The 18,078-nt window shown below is 45.0% G+C and overlaps 2 protein-coding genes across 12 annotated transcripts in view; one reads left to right on the top strand and one right to left on the bottom strand.

Annotated features, from left to right (window-relative positions):
- Nucleotides 1–1,976, top strand: part of USP34 (ubiquitin specific peptidase 34) — a 134,369-nt gene extending 132,393 nt beyond the window's left edge. For all 11 annotated transcript variants that reach the window (XM_040611623.1, XM_040611619.1, XM_040611622.1 and 8 more), the window contains 2 exons: nucleotides 251–410; nucleotides 698–1,976. In XM_040611623.1, the coding sequence (XP_040467557.1) occupies nucleotides 251–410; nucleotides 698–1,308 (771 nt within the window). In that variant the 3' untranslated portion in view covers nucleotides 1,309–1,976. The remainder of the gene's footprint in view (nucleotides 1–250; nucleotides 411–697) is intronic.
- Nucleotides 1,977–5,805: 3,829 nt separating this feature from the next.
- LOC121096074 (activator of 90 kDa heat shock protein ATPase homolog 2-like) lies at nucleotides 5,806–17,012 on the bottom strand. The gene is made up of 9 exons (XM_040611635.1): nucleotides 16,787–17,012; nucleotides 16,511–16,701; nucleotides 11,746–11,831; nucleotides 11,003–11,117; nucleotides 10,332–10,420; nucleotides 9,692–9,814; nucleotides 8,454–8,555; nucleotides 7,172–7,223; nucleotides 5,806–6,918 (listed from the first exon to the last, which is right to left on the bottom strand). The coding sequence occupies exons 1-9, from the start codon at nucleotides 16,864–16,866 to the stop codon at nucleotides 6,743–6,745; spliced, it is 1,014 nt and encodes a 337-aa protein (XP_040467569.1). The 5' UTR covers nucleotides 16,867–17,012; the 3' UTR covers nucleotides 5,806–6,742.
- Nucleotides 17,013–18,078: the final 1,066 nt, after the last annotated feature.

Here is an 18,078-nt window from a genome sequence, read left to right as displayed (position 1 = left end):
TAACCCAGCAAAGATCCTGTCTTACAGCACGTGGTGCGGTAGTGTCGTCTGCCTGGGACAGATGTGTGTTAAGGTCAGCAAATTAGCAGGGGGTGGGCCACTTCAGCAGTGCAGGTATATTTAGAACTCGGTCTTTGGGATGTTCAGATGATGTTGAAGCCTCTGCTTATTACACAGATCGGTGTGTAGGATGAATCAAATGCAAGTTTGAAATAGGGCTAGTTAAACTTGTTTCTTTCTGTATTTTTAGGACCTGCGAGCGCTTGCCTTGCTGCTTTCAGTGCACACTCCCAAACAGCTCAATTCAGCCCTGATTCCAACTTTACAAGAGCTTTTAAACAAATGTAGAGCTTGTCAACAACAGAGGAACTCGTTACAAGAGCAAGAAGCCAAAGAAAGAAAAACTAAAGGTTTGCCTTCTTACAGTGGTGTCACGCAATTAAAGTTTTGCACTTTTACAAAGTTTGCTTACTGCTGTGGGGTGGGCTGTGTATCGGCTTCAACCCCAGCGCTGCACAAGCACTAATATTATGGAGCTGAAATTCTAGGCCATTATGTGAATTCTCTGTAAGGAATTAAGTATTCATTAAAGTGCTGTGTTTAATATGGAAAATGATAGAAACCTGAAAGGCCTGTGGCGTGGGCGTGCAGCATGAAAAGTGCGTTTTCCCTAAGCGAGTTTCCCTTTTTCTTCCAGATGACGAAGGAGCTACCCCCGTGAAGAGAAGGCGGGTCAGCAGTGATGAGGAGCACACCGTAGACAGCTGTATTGGTGATATAAAAACTGAACCCCGGGAGGCGCTGACCCCAACAAGCACTTCGGATAACGAGACGCGGGACTCTTCCATCATTGATCCAGGCACTGAGCAAGATCCTCCTTCCCCCGAGAACAGTTCTGTCAAAGAGTACAGAATGGAAGTCCCATCTTCATTTTCAGAAGACATAATGTTAGCGACACGGTCACAGCACACAGAAGAGCAGTCAGGAAACGGTAAATTTGAAGAATGCAAAGAATTTAAGGACCTGCAGACTTCCAAGGATTCCATGGGAGCTGAGGAGGACTCGGAGTTTCCTTCCACATCGATTTCAGCAGTTTTATCTGACCTCGCAGATTTGCGAAGCTGTGATGGTCAAGCCTTACCATCCCAGGACCCTGAAACTAGTTTATCAATCAGTTGTGGCCATTCCAGAGGACTTTTTAGTCACATGCAGCAGCATGACATTTTAGACATCCTGTGTAGGACCATTGAGTCTACGATTCATGTGGTCACAAGGATATCTGGAAAAGGAAACCAAGCTGCTTCTTGACATTAGATGGAGCATGTCTGCTTTTAAGTCTTTTTTTTTTTTTTTTCTTCCCCCCACCAACGCTGTTTGTATAAGTTTTGCTTATTTTTGTTTTGTGCTTCAGTTTGTCCAGTGCTCTCTGCTTGAATGGCAAGATAGATTTATACGCTTAATTCTTGGTCAGGCAGAACTCAGATTCCTTCACCCCCCCTGCCCCCCCTTTTTTTTTTTTGCATCTACCGTACACTTTCTTAAAGGGCAATCAGATAATGGATATGTTTTATGTAATTAAGAGTTCACTGTAGTGGCTTTCATTTAATATGGCTGTCTGGGAGAACAGGGCCTCCCTGCCCTGTATGATGTAATTTAAACTTACGGCATTTTTACTGTGTATAATATGGTGTCCTCTGTGCCAGTTTTGTACCTTATAATAGAGGCAGATTGCCTCAGATCGCTGTGGTTCTTATTATCAAAATTAAGTTTACTTGTATACTAAAAAACCACAAGAAATTTGATTCTGTAAAGAATCCTCTTTAGCTGTGGCCTGGCAGTATATATATGGTGCTTTATTTAACAGAATACCTGTGGAGGAAATAAAGCACACTTGATGTAAAATTAATTGTTTTATTTTTATTGACATGATCAATTGCTATTCTGTGCACTTCATTAAACTGATTGTGATGACTTTTCATTTGTTTATAATATGTTGATTCAGTCTTTGGGTTTCTCATCAAAGACGACTTCAAAAGTGCAACGGCTGCAGAGAGAAACGATGATCAAATGTATGTGATTGGTGTAAATTTCGGTCTTTTCTGGTTTACTTTGCATCAGTGTTGGGTCGCACGGTTGAGAGGGAGCGGTGGTGTGTTACTTTCCCCCCGCCCCGATGGTGGAAGGTGAAGTGGTACAAGAAACCAGCAGAACTTTTCATTTCCCTGGTCTTAACCCATGTTAGTCGCGTCTCCCTCCTGCACCGTTAGCAGACTGGCTTCCTTCTTCCCCTGCGCCGCACTCCCTCGCTTTCCTGACGGCTGCTGCGCCCCCTGAAATGCTGCAGTGACTTTTTACCGTTCTTCCCTGTCCCGTTTCCTCCTGTTCCCAAGGCATTTCCGAGCAACATCCATTTCCTGTGTGATCTTTTGGACTGTCAATGATACTGGTTTTAATATCTGATTAAACTCCCATTTTCAGCTTCATTTTCCAGTGGCTTAACTCAGTTGTTTTTCTGTTGCCTTCATAACACATCTATCTTGGTCTTTTTTTATTCCAAATTCCTTCATTCTGTCTACCATTGAATGTAGTTTAGCATCGTTTGCTTCTCCACAATTCTATTATGGGATGCTCTCAGGCCTCCCCTTACTCTCTGAATCTACTTTAATTTTTTTTTAACCTTTTGTAATTAATAATTTAGCTTTGAAATTTACACTTTATGTTCCTCTTCATTAGCACATCTATTCCTGCATTTACAGACACTGTACGGATGCTGGTGAGTGCTTAAGTTGGTCTCATTATTCAGACATGCAGTAATTGTTTTTGCTTTCTTTAGGAATAATTTTGTTACCCTTTCTGATCAACTTCTCCAGAGATTGTAACTTCAGAGAGATCAACAGCTTCTAGTCACAACTTCTACCTCATGAGTGTCAGAATTCATCTAGCAAGTCTTCTCCCAAGCCTGCGGTTTGTGGTTGGGTTAAGATGTCTTTGGGAAGATACTCATCGAACTGAAAATCTTCAGCAGCCGAAGCAGCCGCTCTAACCCTGCAGTGAGTACTCTCAGTTAATTACTCTTACTGAAAATGTGCACCTGCTTTTTGGTACGCTGTCTGATGTTTTTGTCATTGTTTCAAAACGCGTAGTGAAGTATGCCAAGTATAAATGGTATTTAGTAATTATTTCATAAACGATATGCAAGGAACACACCCTTCCTTCCTCCTCTGCGCTCCCAGATGGGCATCAGCCCTTCTGTGTTTGCCTGGTCACTGACTAGGTCCTTCCAGTTGTTTTTAGGATGTTTTCCCCTACCGACCTGCGTATGCAATTTCCAAATACTCTTGGTGGTAATTTTGGATTTTATTTTCTCACAAAGAGGTAACTGGCCATTTAGAACCCCTGCAGAAGTCTGTCCGCAACCGCCCCCCATTAGCAAGGACTCTCGGAAGATTCAGTTCCGTGCAGCTCTCCAACGGTAAGTCAGGCATCGTACATACAAGCTATGCTAGGCCAGCAGGTCCCTCTGCAACCTCTTCAAAAAGCTAGCGCAGGTCTGACAAGATGCTGCAACCCGTGGTGGTCAGCTTTAATTAAAGGGTGGTTCTGTAGTTCTAAACTGACCACATTTAATACCAGCTTTTCTGTTATTTTGCTGAAAAACTCTGACAAGGTTACCAGAAGTATAGTGATTTGTACTGCTCTTCCCTTACATTACCTTTCACCTTCCCCTTGAGTATTGCTGCAATTTTTACTGGGAATTTTTTCCCAGTATTCAGGTTTTTAAACAAAAGCAGCACCTACAACTTGTCCCCTCTTCCCTAATCCTTGTTTGCACCTGTCTTTCTCTTCCTTTGTGTCCCTCACTTTACATGTTCTGTAGGTCACTGTCTCCCATAGCATTCCCCTTTTGCTTTGTATCAGTTTTGGGGTCTGTATTTCTTTGCCTTCAAGAATATTTTATCCCTTTCTTTGACAACCCCGTATTGACAGGCTTCCTCAGGCTCTTAACAGCTTTTAATCTCTTCCATGGCTCATCCCACCTCTCATTTAACTGTTATGTATTTCCTCCTGGCATTCCCACCGCCCATTTAACCCCTTCAAAGGCTGTATTACAAATCTTATCTTTCACATTTAGTTATTTTTCCTTTTGGCTTTCTCAGAGGCCAGGTGGTTGCCCAGAACCTTACCACGTTATGGCAGCACTGCGTTACAAGCAGAAGTGTCTTCTCCTGTTCCTGCTTTCTTACTTCTTTCATACAGCCTGCTCTCCCTGGAATGGCTTCTGTGCTCATTACTCTCTTTAAAAAAACACATGAAATCCAACAAATTTGGGCATATTTCCCCCAAACTCCCTACATATCTCTGCTCCTGCTGTTTTCTCTTGTGTTATATTGGGAAAAATTTAGGATTGGGAACTCTTCACAGGGACTTACTTAGAAAGCAAAGTACATTTATGATACTATTGTACCATTAGCATCATGCTGTTACTAAACAATGTGTAATTCCTAACTCTGCTCCCTCCAGCTCAAGGGCTGAGGGTAACAAGCAGTTGAACGTTCTTTGGTTTTATGGAACTGTTGGAGAGTCTATGAGAAATTTTAGCACTCAAGAGTAAATTGTTTTGCCTCCCTGCGATGCTGACTGCACGGTAGTGCTGGAAATCCTCCCGAAAGCGACCTGCTACAAGTAAAATGAACTTAATCTTTGATTTCTCTCAATTCCAAAACAGCTGTTTGCAGAAATTGAACTTTCAGGTCAGCAATACAGTGCTGTCAGCAAAGTTCCAGCACGTGCAGTGAAGACAGGAAGAGTGCGGGGATGTTGGTGAAGCAAAAAGAAGAAACATCCTCTTTTTTTTGCCTGCCAGGACAGTCAGCGAGGAGCTGTGCGGGGGTGTGCAAGCTGCCGGCCCATCGCCTACAGCCAGGGTGAGAAGGTAGGCATGGTGTGGTTTTAGCTTCAGAAAGCTCGTGCGTGTTACCAGACTTACAGCTGCGCAGGCCTGAGGGAACAAGACCGCTGCTGTTCTGGGGGGTCTGGCAGTCCCACACTGGGAGGCGAGTGCCGCAACACTGGAAACACCAGTCAGTCCCTTCCGTGGCACTGCCGATTGGTGGCTGGCCCAGCTGGCGCTCCTGCAGGGAGACAAGAAAATTCAGGCCAGGGGGACGTGCAGGTCGCGGGCACTTGTGCCCCAAGGTGGGAGGGGAAACGGGTGAGCATACTGCCCGGAGGAGTATTAGGGCTGTAGGACACGCTGGCTGAAGAAACTTGTAGTTCCATGCAGCGGCCTACTCTCAGGTACTAAACTGTCACAAAATCTCTTTACACACAAATCTAGATTTTTCCGTTTACTTAAACGTTGCCCCTTCATCAACCAATACTCTTAAGTTTTGTATTCCAAATGTTAGGCTCTTTGTCTATTTATCAAAAAAAAGGAACAACCTTTTGAGCGTTCAAAGGAAGATACTAAAACACGACCCTGCTCACGAGGCTGTTCTCCACCCTCTCCGGTCCCCTGAAAAACAAGCACTGCAACACTCGGGAACCTGCCTGTGCCGGGCGTTTGTTCTTGTTACTACAGCAAGCCTCACCTAAGCTGGAAGGGGTAACTGACAGCAACCTTTTCAGGGAAAGCCTTGCCTGTAGAAAAGCACAACACGTCTTTATCTTCTGGCTGAGGTAAGTTTATGTGTGGTAAGGCTGCCTTACGCTGGCATCCTGTGAAAATAAACTATATAGGACTTACCTTCCGTACAGACTCGTTTAGTTTGGCAGCATCAGTTAATGGAGAAAATAAACTGCATGTAAAATTACATCGTTTATTGAGCCAACCATGTTTTCCAAAGGCAGCCTGCCCTTTTTTGGTCAGTATGTTTCAAATTGCATATTAAATTAATACAGTTTTATTAAAGCATTTGAGAATTAAGTTACTCTTACTGACCTCAGTGTGGTTTGATTAAGAGTAAAAATTCTTTACTTTCAATATCCCAGCTACGCTCCTGTCTTAATTTCTCTAACAGTTGCTCACTTTAATTTGAGCTACGGAATTGCAGAGGGCCATCAATCATTTCAGTGGAAGGTTTACAGAACTGCAAAAGGAAAGCATTATTACCGCTTGTTTTTTGCAAAAAAATTTCACACTGAGGTCGAGTAAGGGGGTACAGTGCATGCAGACTTAATAGTGGTAACCGTCATGCCAACCAGAATTACAGGACATTAATTAATCTTTCCTTAAAACTGTCTACAATGTTAGAAACAAATTCAGTCTGCAGTTAAAGCAATCTTAGGAAGTATTGAAGGAGGCTGTAAACTACTCTAGCCCCGCCGTTTCAACAGTTTTATAATCCCTTTGTTCACTGCTGATGGGAATGCCATCTCCTGGAGGGATGTAGTTTTGCCACTTGATATACTGAGTATCAAAGAACTGCAAATGTTTCCTACTGCTCCGCGCAGCCGACCCACCGATGCTGGTAGCACTTCACTGCAGCTGAATCATTATTACTCTCTGACGTTGCAGGCAAGCAGAACGGAGATGGCTTTCCTCAAATGAACCTGCTGATTTACATAGTCTGACTTACTCACCACCCCGTTCACTAAAAATCCATAAATAATGCTTAAATTATATACAGTATCATAGAAGTGGGTCTTTATTCTTCCCACAAATAAATTACTTTTTTTAAAAAAAACCCAATTGTTAACAAAGTATAAAAAGTAATGCCCTAACAAAACTACAGTGCTGTTATCATTCCATGTCGTCTTTGGCCTGCTGCAGTAAAATATGTATTTCTTCAAAATACTGCTTCTTCCAACACTGTCTTGTGCTGTCTTCGTTGGAGACGGGAACTCCTTTGCACTCTAACTGCAGTTCTGTTTGAGCAGCCATAGCCTTGAAAATCAAGGCAACCGTTGCGTAATGTTCTGAAGGAAGAAAACACGACATTTCAGTAAAAGTGGATTTTAGGGGATTACAGTTGTTGTTGCTGATTTTGTATCTGCTTTTGCCTGTGTCCGGGTGAAGGCTCTTTTCACAGATCCCACCTGCTGTGGACATCAGGCTGCTCTCCAGAGACCGCAGACTGCGGGAGCTTCCAGTTAGCAGGGCTGCCAACTGTCCCGTTTGTCCCTTCTCCCTGCAGCCTGGCCCCCATTAGAGGGCCTCAGAAAGACTCACCCTCAGGCCAGCTCCCACACCTCCACTTCAGGACGATTCTTTGGCTTGGGACCTGTGAGAAGACAAGAACACCCCTGAGACAATTCACATCACAACTATGCAACGCTAATTCTCTCCTGAAAAACAAGGGGAGGAGTGTTATGTAACAGCAGGCACATGCATGTAAACGATACAAAGGTTGGGATTTGGGTTTTTTAAATAAAGTATTTTCATGAAGCTCCTGGCATGCTCCATTCCACTGTTTTGTTTTCTCTATGGGAGGCGGTCAGGCCCATTCGTTACTAAACTTAAAACGCTGGTTTTCTTGCAGACCTTGAAATGGGCACTGCTAAGAGTCATGTTTTCACCTCTGAGATGTGTAAGCATGACAGAGCATGCCTGTGATTCTCCGTTAAGCAGTCCAGCCTGCTTGGGTGTACAGGTTCAGCAGTACTGTGTAAAAATGCCTTACAGCCTGCCGCCAGCGCAGGGGAGGCGTCACCTCAGCACAAGCGTATGCAGTATGTCGGCTGCAGTTTTGCCTAGATCAGGCTCGCTGTTCTCACTAGGCCATTAAGTTCCTGTTTTGGACTGTTTCACCTAAACAGTTCCTCATGCAGTTGCAAAGGCTGATGACTATAACTGACTTCTCTCAGCTTCCATCAGGGGATGTTCAGCTCTGCAGCATCTGTCTTTCCAGACTGAGCCCTTTCCGATGTCATCAACAAATTTTATTGAGTTAGAGTTAAAGTAACAATCTCATTTTCCAAGGCTTTGCTTTTTTAAGAATTGTCCAGGTGTCAGTGATACTTACTGCCTGTCATCTGGATGGATGTAAGATACCAAATCTGAAGCTCAGCGACTGAAAATGGTTTTTCAGGTTTCAAAAATGGAGCTGAGCTCTAATTATCTTTCCCTTTTATTTGCAAAAGCGTTAAGCTGGGGAGAGCGTAACATTTGCCCTGAATGGAACGGCGATCACTTCTCCAGTGACAAGAAGAATTGATGTGGATTTGGAAAATAAACTTTAAACCTGCTTTCTTGCTCCTCCTCCTAGTAAAAAAAGGAGAGTGCTGAGAATGTCCCCTCACTCTGCAGGTCACTGGGTGTAGTCAGTGGCTGCTGTTTTGATTGGGAAAAAAATCACACAACATAATAGCAGGTTTTTTACTTTGAAACAGAGGAACCCAGTATGCACTAGAGAAGCTGCTCTGTCAGAAACTCAACACTACTTTTTAGCTCGGAGAAACAGCTAATAGCCCACCACCCCCCATTTTTAAAGTGCAAAACAGGAGCATTTTACCAGTTCCGCATATTCACCACTGACACGGCCATCAAACATCTGAAGCTTGCCTCCTTTCTCAGCTTCAATCACAGCAGGACATTTAGAAAACTTCTGCACCAACTAGCAAAAAAAGAACAGCACACGTCAGTTAACTACAAATCCATACTGATAGATAACGCGCCGTATCATGAGACAAGGGAGGGTCGCTGAAGAGATTAACTGCAATGTATGTAAGAGTCTTTAAGCACTGATCAGGCTTTTCATTTTATACAGTGCTCCCCTGAGCTCTGTGCTAGCAGCAGGCTCCAGGGAGGTGACAGAATGAGAACAGAAATGCTGAGAAACCTAGTGGTAAATGCAAAGACTGGTAAGGACTCCAGCCCCCTGCAAGGGGCGTGAACGGAGCAGCAGCTCTAGGAAGGTGCAGAATTGCTGCTGAGCACCATTACTGTTTCCCATTGGTAGCGCTGGGATTGTAATTTAAAGTTCTCTGGTAGCAGCCCTGGCTCTTTTGAAGGACGCGAACCCAGAATCAGTGATTTTGTATTTTGCACCCTATAGGCAACAGTATCATCGCATCCACTATCAATTAAGCGGTAAGCTGTGGGTAACAACAGTGCCACTGCCCAGTGCTGCAAGCTGCTGAATGAGAAATGCCTACATCCCAAAGCCAAGCTTTTTCTAACTAGCACAGGGCAGCGTGACTGAGCTGCACACGAACTACATGAACATGCACCTTCACTTTGTTTAGTTGCCTTTTCTTCCTGTTAAGGGAACAACTTGCAAAAAAAAGGTCTAAGCCACCCTAATAAACTCTCATTAAAAAGGTAAAAGCCGAATGATCCTGCTGCGGCCTTCTAGTGCTCTCTGATTGCTATCACAAGAACTTGAAACTTGTCAGCGAGGCCAGCTGCCTAGCCTTTGTTCCTTGGTAGGAGACCAAAGTGACACATGGCTTCAGCAGCTGTCAGCTTCTGCTTTTTCACCACTGAAATTCCTCGGTGGCTTGAAAGGTGAAGCTATTCAGCAAAACTTTTGAAGAGCAAATGACAGCAATCAGAATTGAACAGTGAAGTTACCAGAAAAGGGTAGCTCATGAAGCCTTCAGTTGCTGGACAATCACATCTCTCCATTTAACGTACGTACGGAGCATTATCTGTACTTGACACTATGAACGTGACACATTCATTACTAACACAACTATTCAGATACAAAAGCATTACATTGTTATGTTGCCTAGTGGAAATATCACTTACTTCCTTAGTTGTGAAGATGCTATAAAGTTCATCTGCTGAAGAGTTGAAGATTTCTCTCATAAATATCTTCACTGTTGGAATTTTTACACCAACTATATCCAAGGACTGTGGTAAGACAGAGTCCTGCAAAGCAAAAAATATTTCTGTGAATGCGAATCAGACAACAGTTCTGGAGTGGCAGAATCATTGTTACCCATGCATTCTTAAATACACTGTGTTATAAATATACGCTAATTTTGCAATGTACTTCCACATTTATTTAAAAGTGGTATTCATCAGGATTCACTGAATTAATTAAAAAAACCACTGAGTGTGTGATTTGCTCCAAAGACACCTAAAATGAACTTTTGACCGGGGGGAGGTGACCTGTGCAAGTGAACTTGAGCTTCACCTTGCAGCAGGAAGCCTTCAGAGGTACGCAAACGCGGCCATCCTCCTCCCTGGGCAGCGCCAGGCCCAGGGTCTGTGACGGGTCACTTCCGTACTACAGGCCCTGATCACAGCAGCAAGGAGGCAGTTCTGCCCCAAAGCCTTTCACTTTTGCAGGTGATCGCAGGAAAATGCAATCTTCACCGTAGCAAAATCTGTAGGGGCTACATACAGTAAAGTTAAGTCCATGTAACATTTAAAGCCAACATACTTGCATGGCATTCCCACTTAGTTTTTGCTCAGTGGCCACCTCCTGACCAGCAGCAGCTTTTGTTGGCAGAATCATTCCCAAGGTAAATTCTGGAATGAAGAAAAGCACTTTTCAGTATGAAACGGAGCTGAACAAGCACCCTGACATTCAGATATGTAATGAAAATTGCTGGCTAAAACTGCAGAGAGTGGGTAAAACTGGGCAGAATGGGAGCACAGAACGGGGCATGCAACTCTAACCCCGTTTCCCCACTTTAGCCCTGTTTTTTTATCAGCAACAGAGCCTAACAGCAATTTCCCTTAAAAACACAGGCTTTTCAGAGTTACCTGACCCCAAATCAACACTATCTGCCCGCTAAGGAATGGGCCATCTCCGTGATCTTCTGAGCAGCAGAGGAACAGCAGGCTGAGGTTGGGCACTGCTTTGCCAGCCAGCAGCCTGCCGGTCTGACTGTGTCATTTCTGTGGTCAATTCATGTAACACAACACTGCCTGGGTCGCTACAGAAACTTCTGGACGCTGCCATGTTTGATAGCAATGAAGATTTTGACTGGTAGGACTAACTTACTTCAATAAAAACAGTACAAAACCAAGGACTTGTCAATACGTTACCAATCTACTCAAGAAAGGCGACTGAATAAAATACATACCTAACATACTGGTTTAATTTACCTGTTTTAAGTGCTTTCAGATAATCTCTCAGGGCCTGTCTGACTTTCGTGGTTCCTTCGGTTCTCATAAGGTCCTTCAGAACATCACCTTCCCCTTTCTTTTTGCTAATGTTTATCTAGAAACAGAACAATTATAAAATCTAAGAGGCACCTAAACATGAGGCTTTTGAGTTCTGGCAACAAAGAAAGTATTTTGGCTTTGTTTACTATGTTCAGAGGACAGCTGCAATTTCATTATCTTCTCAGTTTATCCTACCTTCGCTAAAAATAAGCTCTTTTGGGTTCTGACTTAATAAATGCAGTCTTATCTCGACAGTAGCTTAGTCAAGTACATCAAGTATCAACAGAGTTGCCTAGTATCCAGCAGAGTTGAGGAACCTGTGGAAGCCACGCTAGCAACTGCTACGCAACTAACGAGGACATTCCTTAAGTTCTTACGTTTTAGGTACAAGGTTTGTTGGGGTTTGGGGTTTTTTAAGACTACAACAAGCAGAGTTCTTCTCAAGTTTGTAGTTAATATATCATCACAAAGAGTAATTAGCAAAGACAATTGTGCACATTCGTAGTAGGTAAATTTGAGAACAGAAATAAGTCATTATTCCAAGTATAAAAACTCAAAAACATTAAATAAGCTATCCAAGTGTAATTATTCCCTTAATCACAGGATAAATCAAAATACAATGCCTATATGTTGATTAACACTTTATTTGAGCCTATACAGCCATATCAGTATTTCACACCTACCTCTGTATCATCTACCTCATTTTCTTCTGACAGGTTAGGAATTTCAACTGATCCCTTATGTTTCTCACCAGACTCTTTCACTGTACCTGTATTAACATAACGAATTCTTAAATGCATTATTAAAAACTATTTCCCACATAGCAAGAGTTTTATGCTTGGATATAATTGTCAAAAAGTGTTACTTGAAGCAAGTTGTCTAGAATCTGAATTGAAAGGAACCAAATAGCAACCGAGTCTCAAAACGTGTCACAGTACTTTCACAGCAAACTATTCTCAGAACTTTATTTTCCTGTAGAGATGTATTGCGATACGCACACAGGTATGTCTTCTCAGCACATTTTGCACGACCGTTCCGCCACTGCTCTCACCTTCAACTGCCAGCTGTTCTGATGCACTCTCTGCTTACAACAACTTCTGTCTACCAACACAGTGTTAATCTAAAAGGGGGTAGGGGAAAAATAACCTCCTCTTCCCCATAACTTGTCTGCCCTTCATGCAGAAGCTCTCTATAATGCTACCTATTCCTTCTTGAATATCTGAAAAGCTTCCAACATACAGCGATGTAACCGTAAAACATAGGTGTATATATATATATATATATATATATATAATGGACAAGTATACAACCAAATTTTTTTAAAACCAGGAAACCACATGCAAATTTTTTTTAGAATACTCATTCTTACTCTTTATATCCTCACTGTGAACTGCTACTATTCACTGTACACCCGGAAGAACAGAAATCACACTCTGCTTTGGCACCCTTCTGGGCACAGGCCCACCATCACTTACCTACACGGCTCTATAAACACATTCGGGATAGGAACCCAGCAGTGTGCTGCTTTGCCTCAGACCTTACAGTGAAAAGACTGAATTTAAGGTTTGACACTTTTTTTTTTTTTAATTACACTGAAGATTCTTCCCCCTTGCCCTGCGAAAGCATTTAGTTATTTAAATCAATTTACTATTTAGATCATGTTAGAATCTCTTTAGAAAGCAGTAACAGAAACACGCACTTCTACCCCAAACCCAGTTATCTCCATACAGTTTTATCAGCTTAGGCGTCAAAACATAGAGAACACAACAGATTTATCAGTCTATCAGCAAAACTCTCAAATGACCTAGTGTTAAGCCTGACTGCAAAAGGGGAATTATCACAAAGCTAGATGTAATATTTCTTTGGATTCTCTCACCTTCCAAGGAGCTAGCTAGATCCAGCTACTACTGAACATCACCCTCCTTTCACTGTTTTTAAATATTGCCCTGAAAGGCCTGCCATGCTAAAGGGGGACAACCATGCACGGACAGAACCCAGCGTGCTGCGGGTCAAGATCACAGTGAAGTACACAAACAAATGCTCGGAGGTTTCTTAGCAATAGAGTGTGAATGACTGCCAGTAACACAAGGGTGGAGTACAGGGCAAAGATCCCTTCCTGGCCAGGACCTAAGTCAGTGGAGCACAGCGCAAGATGCAAAGTCTGTTAATCCAGAGGTAGACAGCCACCTCCACACAGGAAAGGCTCAACTAAAAAGACCTCTCCTGGGCTCCTCAGAGCCTCCCAGGAGAACCCACTGGCTCAAGTATGAAGCCATGTGAACTACTTAATTACACCACTAAAACACTTCTGGGCCCAACACACATCGCACGCAGCCATCTCTATTTGCTTTCTTCTGGCAACAGGATAAGTACAAGCAAAACCACACAAGTTTGTCTTTGCAGACAGTAGAGCAAATCTTATTTTCATCTACTCTACCCAAAAAGGAAATGCAAGCAGGTAGGAAGACATTTTTAGGAGCAAAACAGAAACCTGACTTCTATCGATTCAGCTAATTTTATTAACAATTTTCACAACTCTTAAAGACTCACAACTAACGCAGGCCAGACAACAAATTTAAATTCATAAAACCAGTAAACAGGTATTTTCCCCCCCCCCTCAAAAAATTGCTTGCTCAAGGGATTAATCCAGATGGTATATGCACTGAACAGCAAGGTCCAACCAGTTAACAAACTGAGCTGGTTGTTGAAAATTATGTAGGCAGAACACTTTGTATTTTTAGTGTAACTGTAAAGTGAGCAAAACGATCAACGTTTTATCAAACTAATTAATTATTTGTTTGAATCTCATGAGACTCCATTAACAGACCTAAGAATAAATTTGTTTGTTTCCTGTCAATCCAGTGTTTTAGGAAATTGATAGTGAAAGCATGTCTCAGAAAGACCTACCTATAAACCCACGGCTGAGAAGTTTTAAAAGGACATGTATGTTTTCATAAAGCTTCCACCACAATGTAGAATAATCCATTGAAATCCTCATTACATTTTCTAACAAATGATAGAACAGCCATTTTGCTCAATTTTAGTGCCATTAAGTACCCTCAGTTCCCCCTTTTTTGTTGCTCTGTAATCTAAATTGCTAAGGGCAATGTTTTTCCAACACCGCACTTTTCAAACAGGCTGCAAATTTCAGGGTGTATAACATCTTGTCCTTACGTAAACACGTTTTAATCATAGCTTGAGCTCCTAGTTATCCTAGAAGACTTGTAGAAGGAACTAATTACAGCAATTAGTGTTTCAAGCAGTTCAGCCCCAACTCTCATTTCTAATTCAGAGCTCACAGAAAACACACATCATGATGGCTATCAAATTAAGAAAAAAAACACCATAAAACATCATCCCCTGCCTCTTTTAAATTCCACTGTGTAATAGCAAACTCCTTTAAAACTATGCTCTCAAAGACATTATCCACTAAACACAACACAGAGCTGAGCTAAGTACCTAATGCGAATTAGTTGTCTGTAGTTAAACACTGAAAAAGCATAAAGACCTAGCAGAGGAAAAAGAATTTAGAAAGCATTTGTACAGAAATACAACACTGCATCTCCCTACTTCTAAGCTTTATACACTGTAATAAACCCAACAAAACCAAACTAGCTAGTGTTTAAAACTTAGATGATTTTAGCTTATCTTAAAAAACAAAGCCAAAACATCAAAAAGCTGATAATTACTTGAACTGCACTGATATAAACCGCACGACAGAGTATTACGTTTGCCTTGCTCTTTGTTAACACTGAGATCACAATTGTAAGTACACCCTTAGTTTATAACACGCTTGTAACATTTAAAACTTAGTTGCCTATCAGTGCAAACAAAAATAAGTAACAGTACTTCTTTATGTCCCCTATTATTGTAGAAGCAGACCTCAATTTCAAATTGTTCAAATAGGCGCACGGGTCTCAGCATCAAAAAAATAAATGCTCCAGCCAGCCAAACCAAGAAAAACAGCCCCAGAAAGCTGCCCTGGAAAGGGCACTGTGAAAACAAGAAGCACGGAAGGCAGGCAGCCGCTGGAGCAGCAAAACAGCATCATCTGAAACACTGATCCAGGAACTGCAACCCTGTTTTGGGGTACAGGCATTAAGAAGGGGAAATTAAGCACGGCCTTTGGTATTCCCACCTCCTATAGTAACAACTGTGGCCTAAGAAATAAGTACAGTATTTGGGGGAGGAACAGCCTGTCATTTGGCATTACAATATCCAGGTGCGATGTCCCATGCAGGCACTTTTTACCAGCCCTTCCTGCTTCTTACTCCAATGCAAGAGACGGCCCACAATTTACCATCAAGTTTTAGGCATCTGGTAACTGGAAAGAATTCCTCAATATTACCCAAAGATACATTATTGGCTTGGTCTGCAAATAAAGAGCTTGCCACGGGACAAGCACAGTGGAGGATGAACCTCCACTGTCTGGGGCTGCAAGCGGGTGCAGCAAAACAAAAATGCATGGGCACAATCCCTGTTACCCCAAATAATCAGGAACTATTTCTAGTTGCCTTATTCCCACTGAGCAGTTTTTTCCTCACGTACTTCATTATTCTCAACATAACTACATTAAACTTTTGGGAACAACTGCACTGTCACACTTCTTAGGCTCTCCCACTTCCCGCTCTCACACGCATTAAGCACACTGTAATCTGCGCACACCGAGGAAACTACAACAATTCGAGCACACTGTCGTAAGCCATACGTATCTCGTCACAACTGAAGTATTTACTTCTCACAAAGCAAAATGAGTAAAACTGTGCTGATACGCCGGTAAAACAATGCTAAGAAACGTGCGTGGTACAAAAAAAATTGGGTGAAGGGGAGGAAAAGACAAGCTAGGGTTTCAAGATTATTTAAAAATAAGCATTTATGACAGTTCAGGCCCACGTGTCTCCTGCAGTCTCCGTACGGTTCTGATTCGCTGCAGCTCACTGAGGTGTTCCTGTTTCTCCAGCCCAAGGGAGACAATTTTACTCTCCACAGTGACCCCTCCTGATCCCGCAGAGCGGATCGGCAGAGCCCGCTCCGCAGGCACCACGCCAAGCCGCAAGGCTGCCCCGCCGGTGCCCATCTCCCCGCGGCTGGGCCACGCGTGGGCACCTGCCGGGCCTCCGGCCGCCGCGCTCCCCGCGCCCGGCAAGGCAAGGCGAGCCCGGGGGTCCCTGCCCCGCCAGCGCTGGCTGAACCAGAGGGGCACCGCTAGCCCCTCGCAATCACCCCCGGGGGGCCGCTGGCCCCTCACAGACGCCCCCGAGGAGTACGGGCGAGGCATCGCCTCAGCGACCGTCCCCGCAGCCCAGCGCAGCCGGGTGCCCCCGTCGTGCCGTTCCCCTCAGGGCCGCCCCTCAGAGCCGCCCGTCCCCTCCCCTCACCTCAGGGCCGCCCCTCAGAGCCGCTCGACCCCTCAGGGTCACCATTCCCCTCAGGGCCGCCCCCCGGTACCTTTCCAGCTGAGGCGCAGGTTCCACTCGTAGAAGAAGATGAGTTTCCCTTTGCGGCTGTTGCAGGACGCTTCGCCTTCCACGTGCTTCAGGTCGCTGATCTCGCAGCGCCCGGCCTCGCCCTCCACCACCAGCCCCACCAGCACCTCCTCCAGCTTGCTCTTCGACCAGCTGGTCGCGTCCCGCTCGGTCCTGGCCGGGGAGCGGGGCCGTCAGGCGCGGCAGCCCCCCCCCCCGCCGCGGGCCCGCCGCCCCCTCCCCTCCCGCCGCCCCTCACCAGTGCCAGTTGTTGACGTTGGTGGCGTCCGCGCGCTCCTCCACGATCCAGCGCGGGTCCCCCTGCCCCCACTTGGCCATGGCGCTGCCGCGGCCCCGCTGCCGCCCGCCGGCCCGGCCAGAAGGTGCCAGAAACTTCCCCGCCCCCGTCCCTCGCTCCCCGCCGGAGGAGGAGGAGGAGGAAGGAGAAGCCGCGCCGCCCTTCCTCCCCTCGCAGCCGGGGCGGGGAGGGAGGCGGGGAGCCGCCGCCCGGGCCTCTGGGTGGCCGCGGCCGCGCTGCCGCCGCCCCGGGGAGCGCCCCCGCCTGAGGCGAAGCGGGGTGTCCTCGCCCGGAACAACGACCCGCCGTCACTTGTGGAATCGGTTTTATTGTCCGCCCGTTCTACCCACGGCCCGAGCGACGAGATGCGGTGTAAGGCAGCGCTGCTGCCAGCCCCGCCGCCCCCGGCCCCTCCGCAGAACGGGGCGGCGCTCCCCCTCCCCGCCGCTCGCTCCCCCTGCCGCGGATCCCGCCGGGGCTTTCTTCATCCAGCATTCTTACTGACGGAAAACTACATCGTCGTCATCATCGGGCTCATCTTCGGGGTTCGCGTGCAAAATGATTGCCACTTCTGAAAACTTGATTCCCTTCAGCTCGGGGGCGGGCGCTGGCCCCGGGTTTGCGGCGGTCCCAGCGCAGCCCTGCGGGAAAACGCGGCACGTCAGGCCGGGCTACGGGCCGGGCCGGCATGTCCTAAGCAGTGCGAGTCCTCTAACTTACACATACACACATATTTCTGTCCCCAGCGCTTGCAAAGAAAGCATTCTTTTCAAGCCTGCAAGTTTTAGGGGCGGCATGCAACACAGCCCTTTACTGTACACATGTCAGTCACCATTCCTGGGTCACAAAGTCCTCCTCCTCCTCAGCAGGGACAAACAGCCCCTCCCCAAAGATTTTTTGTTACTTCACACAAGTTGGTGGGTTTTTAGTGCTATCACAGGTTTACCACTTTCAATAATTGTTTCAGTTATTTGACATACAGTGATAAAGTATCTTTCACTCCATTCCTGGCAATTGAAAAGGTAATTACCTGATCTGTTGTGCTTTTTGCAGTGGGCTGGGCATCTACATATCTAGGTTCAGCAGCCTTTTCAGATGCTACCTTTCCTTCATGTTCTTCATCGCAATCTAAGAGTAGTGTCTCAAGGTAAGCGCATTTTTCATCAGCCTTATTTACGTCTTTGTCAGCATCACCTCTTTTGGTGTCTTCCATGTTGCTAAATGCTATTACGTCAGTTTCCCTGAAAGAGAGT

Source organism: Falco naumanni, chromosome 12, assembly GCF_017639655.2.
Source record: "Falco naumanni isolate bFalNau1 chromosome 12, bFalNau1.pat, whole genome shotgun sequence".
Taxonomy (NCBI): Eukaryota; Metazoa; Chordata; class Aves; order Falconiformes; family Falconidae; genus Falco; species Falco naumanni.
The sequence above is the reverse complement of the archived record's forward strand: the minus strand, read 5'-3'. Positions and strand labels throughout refer to the sequence as shown.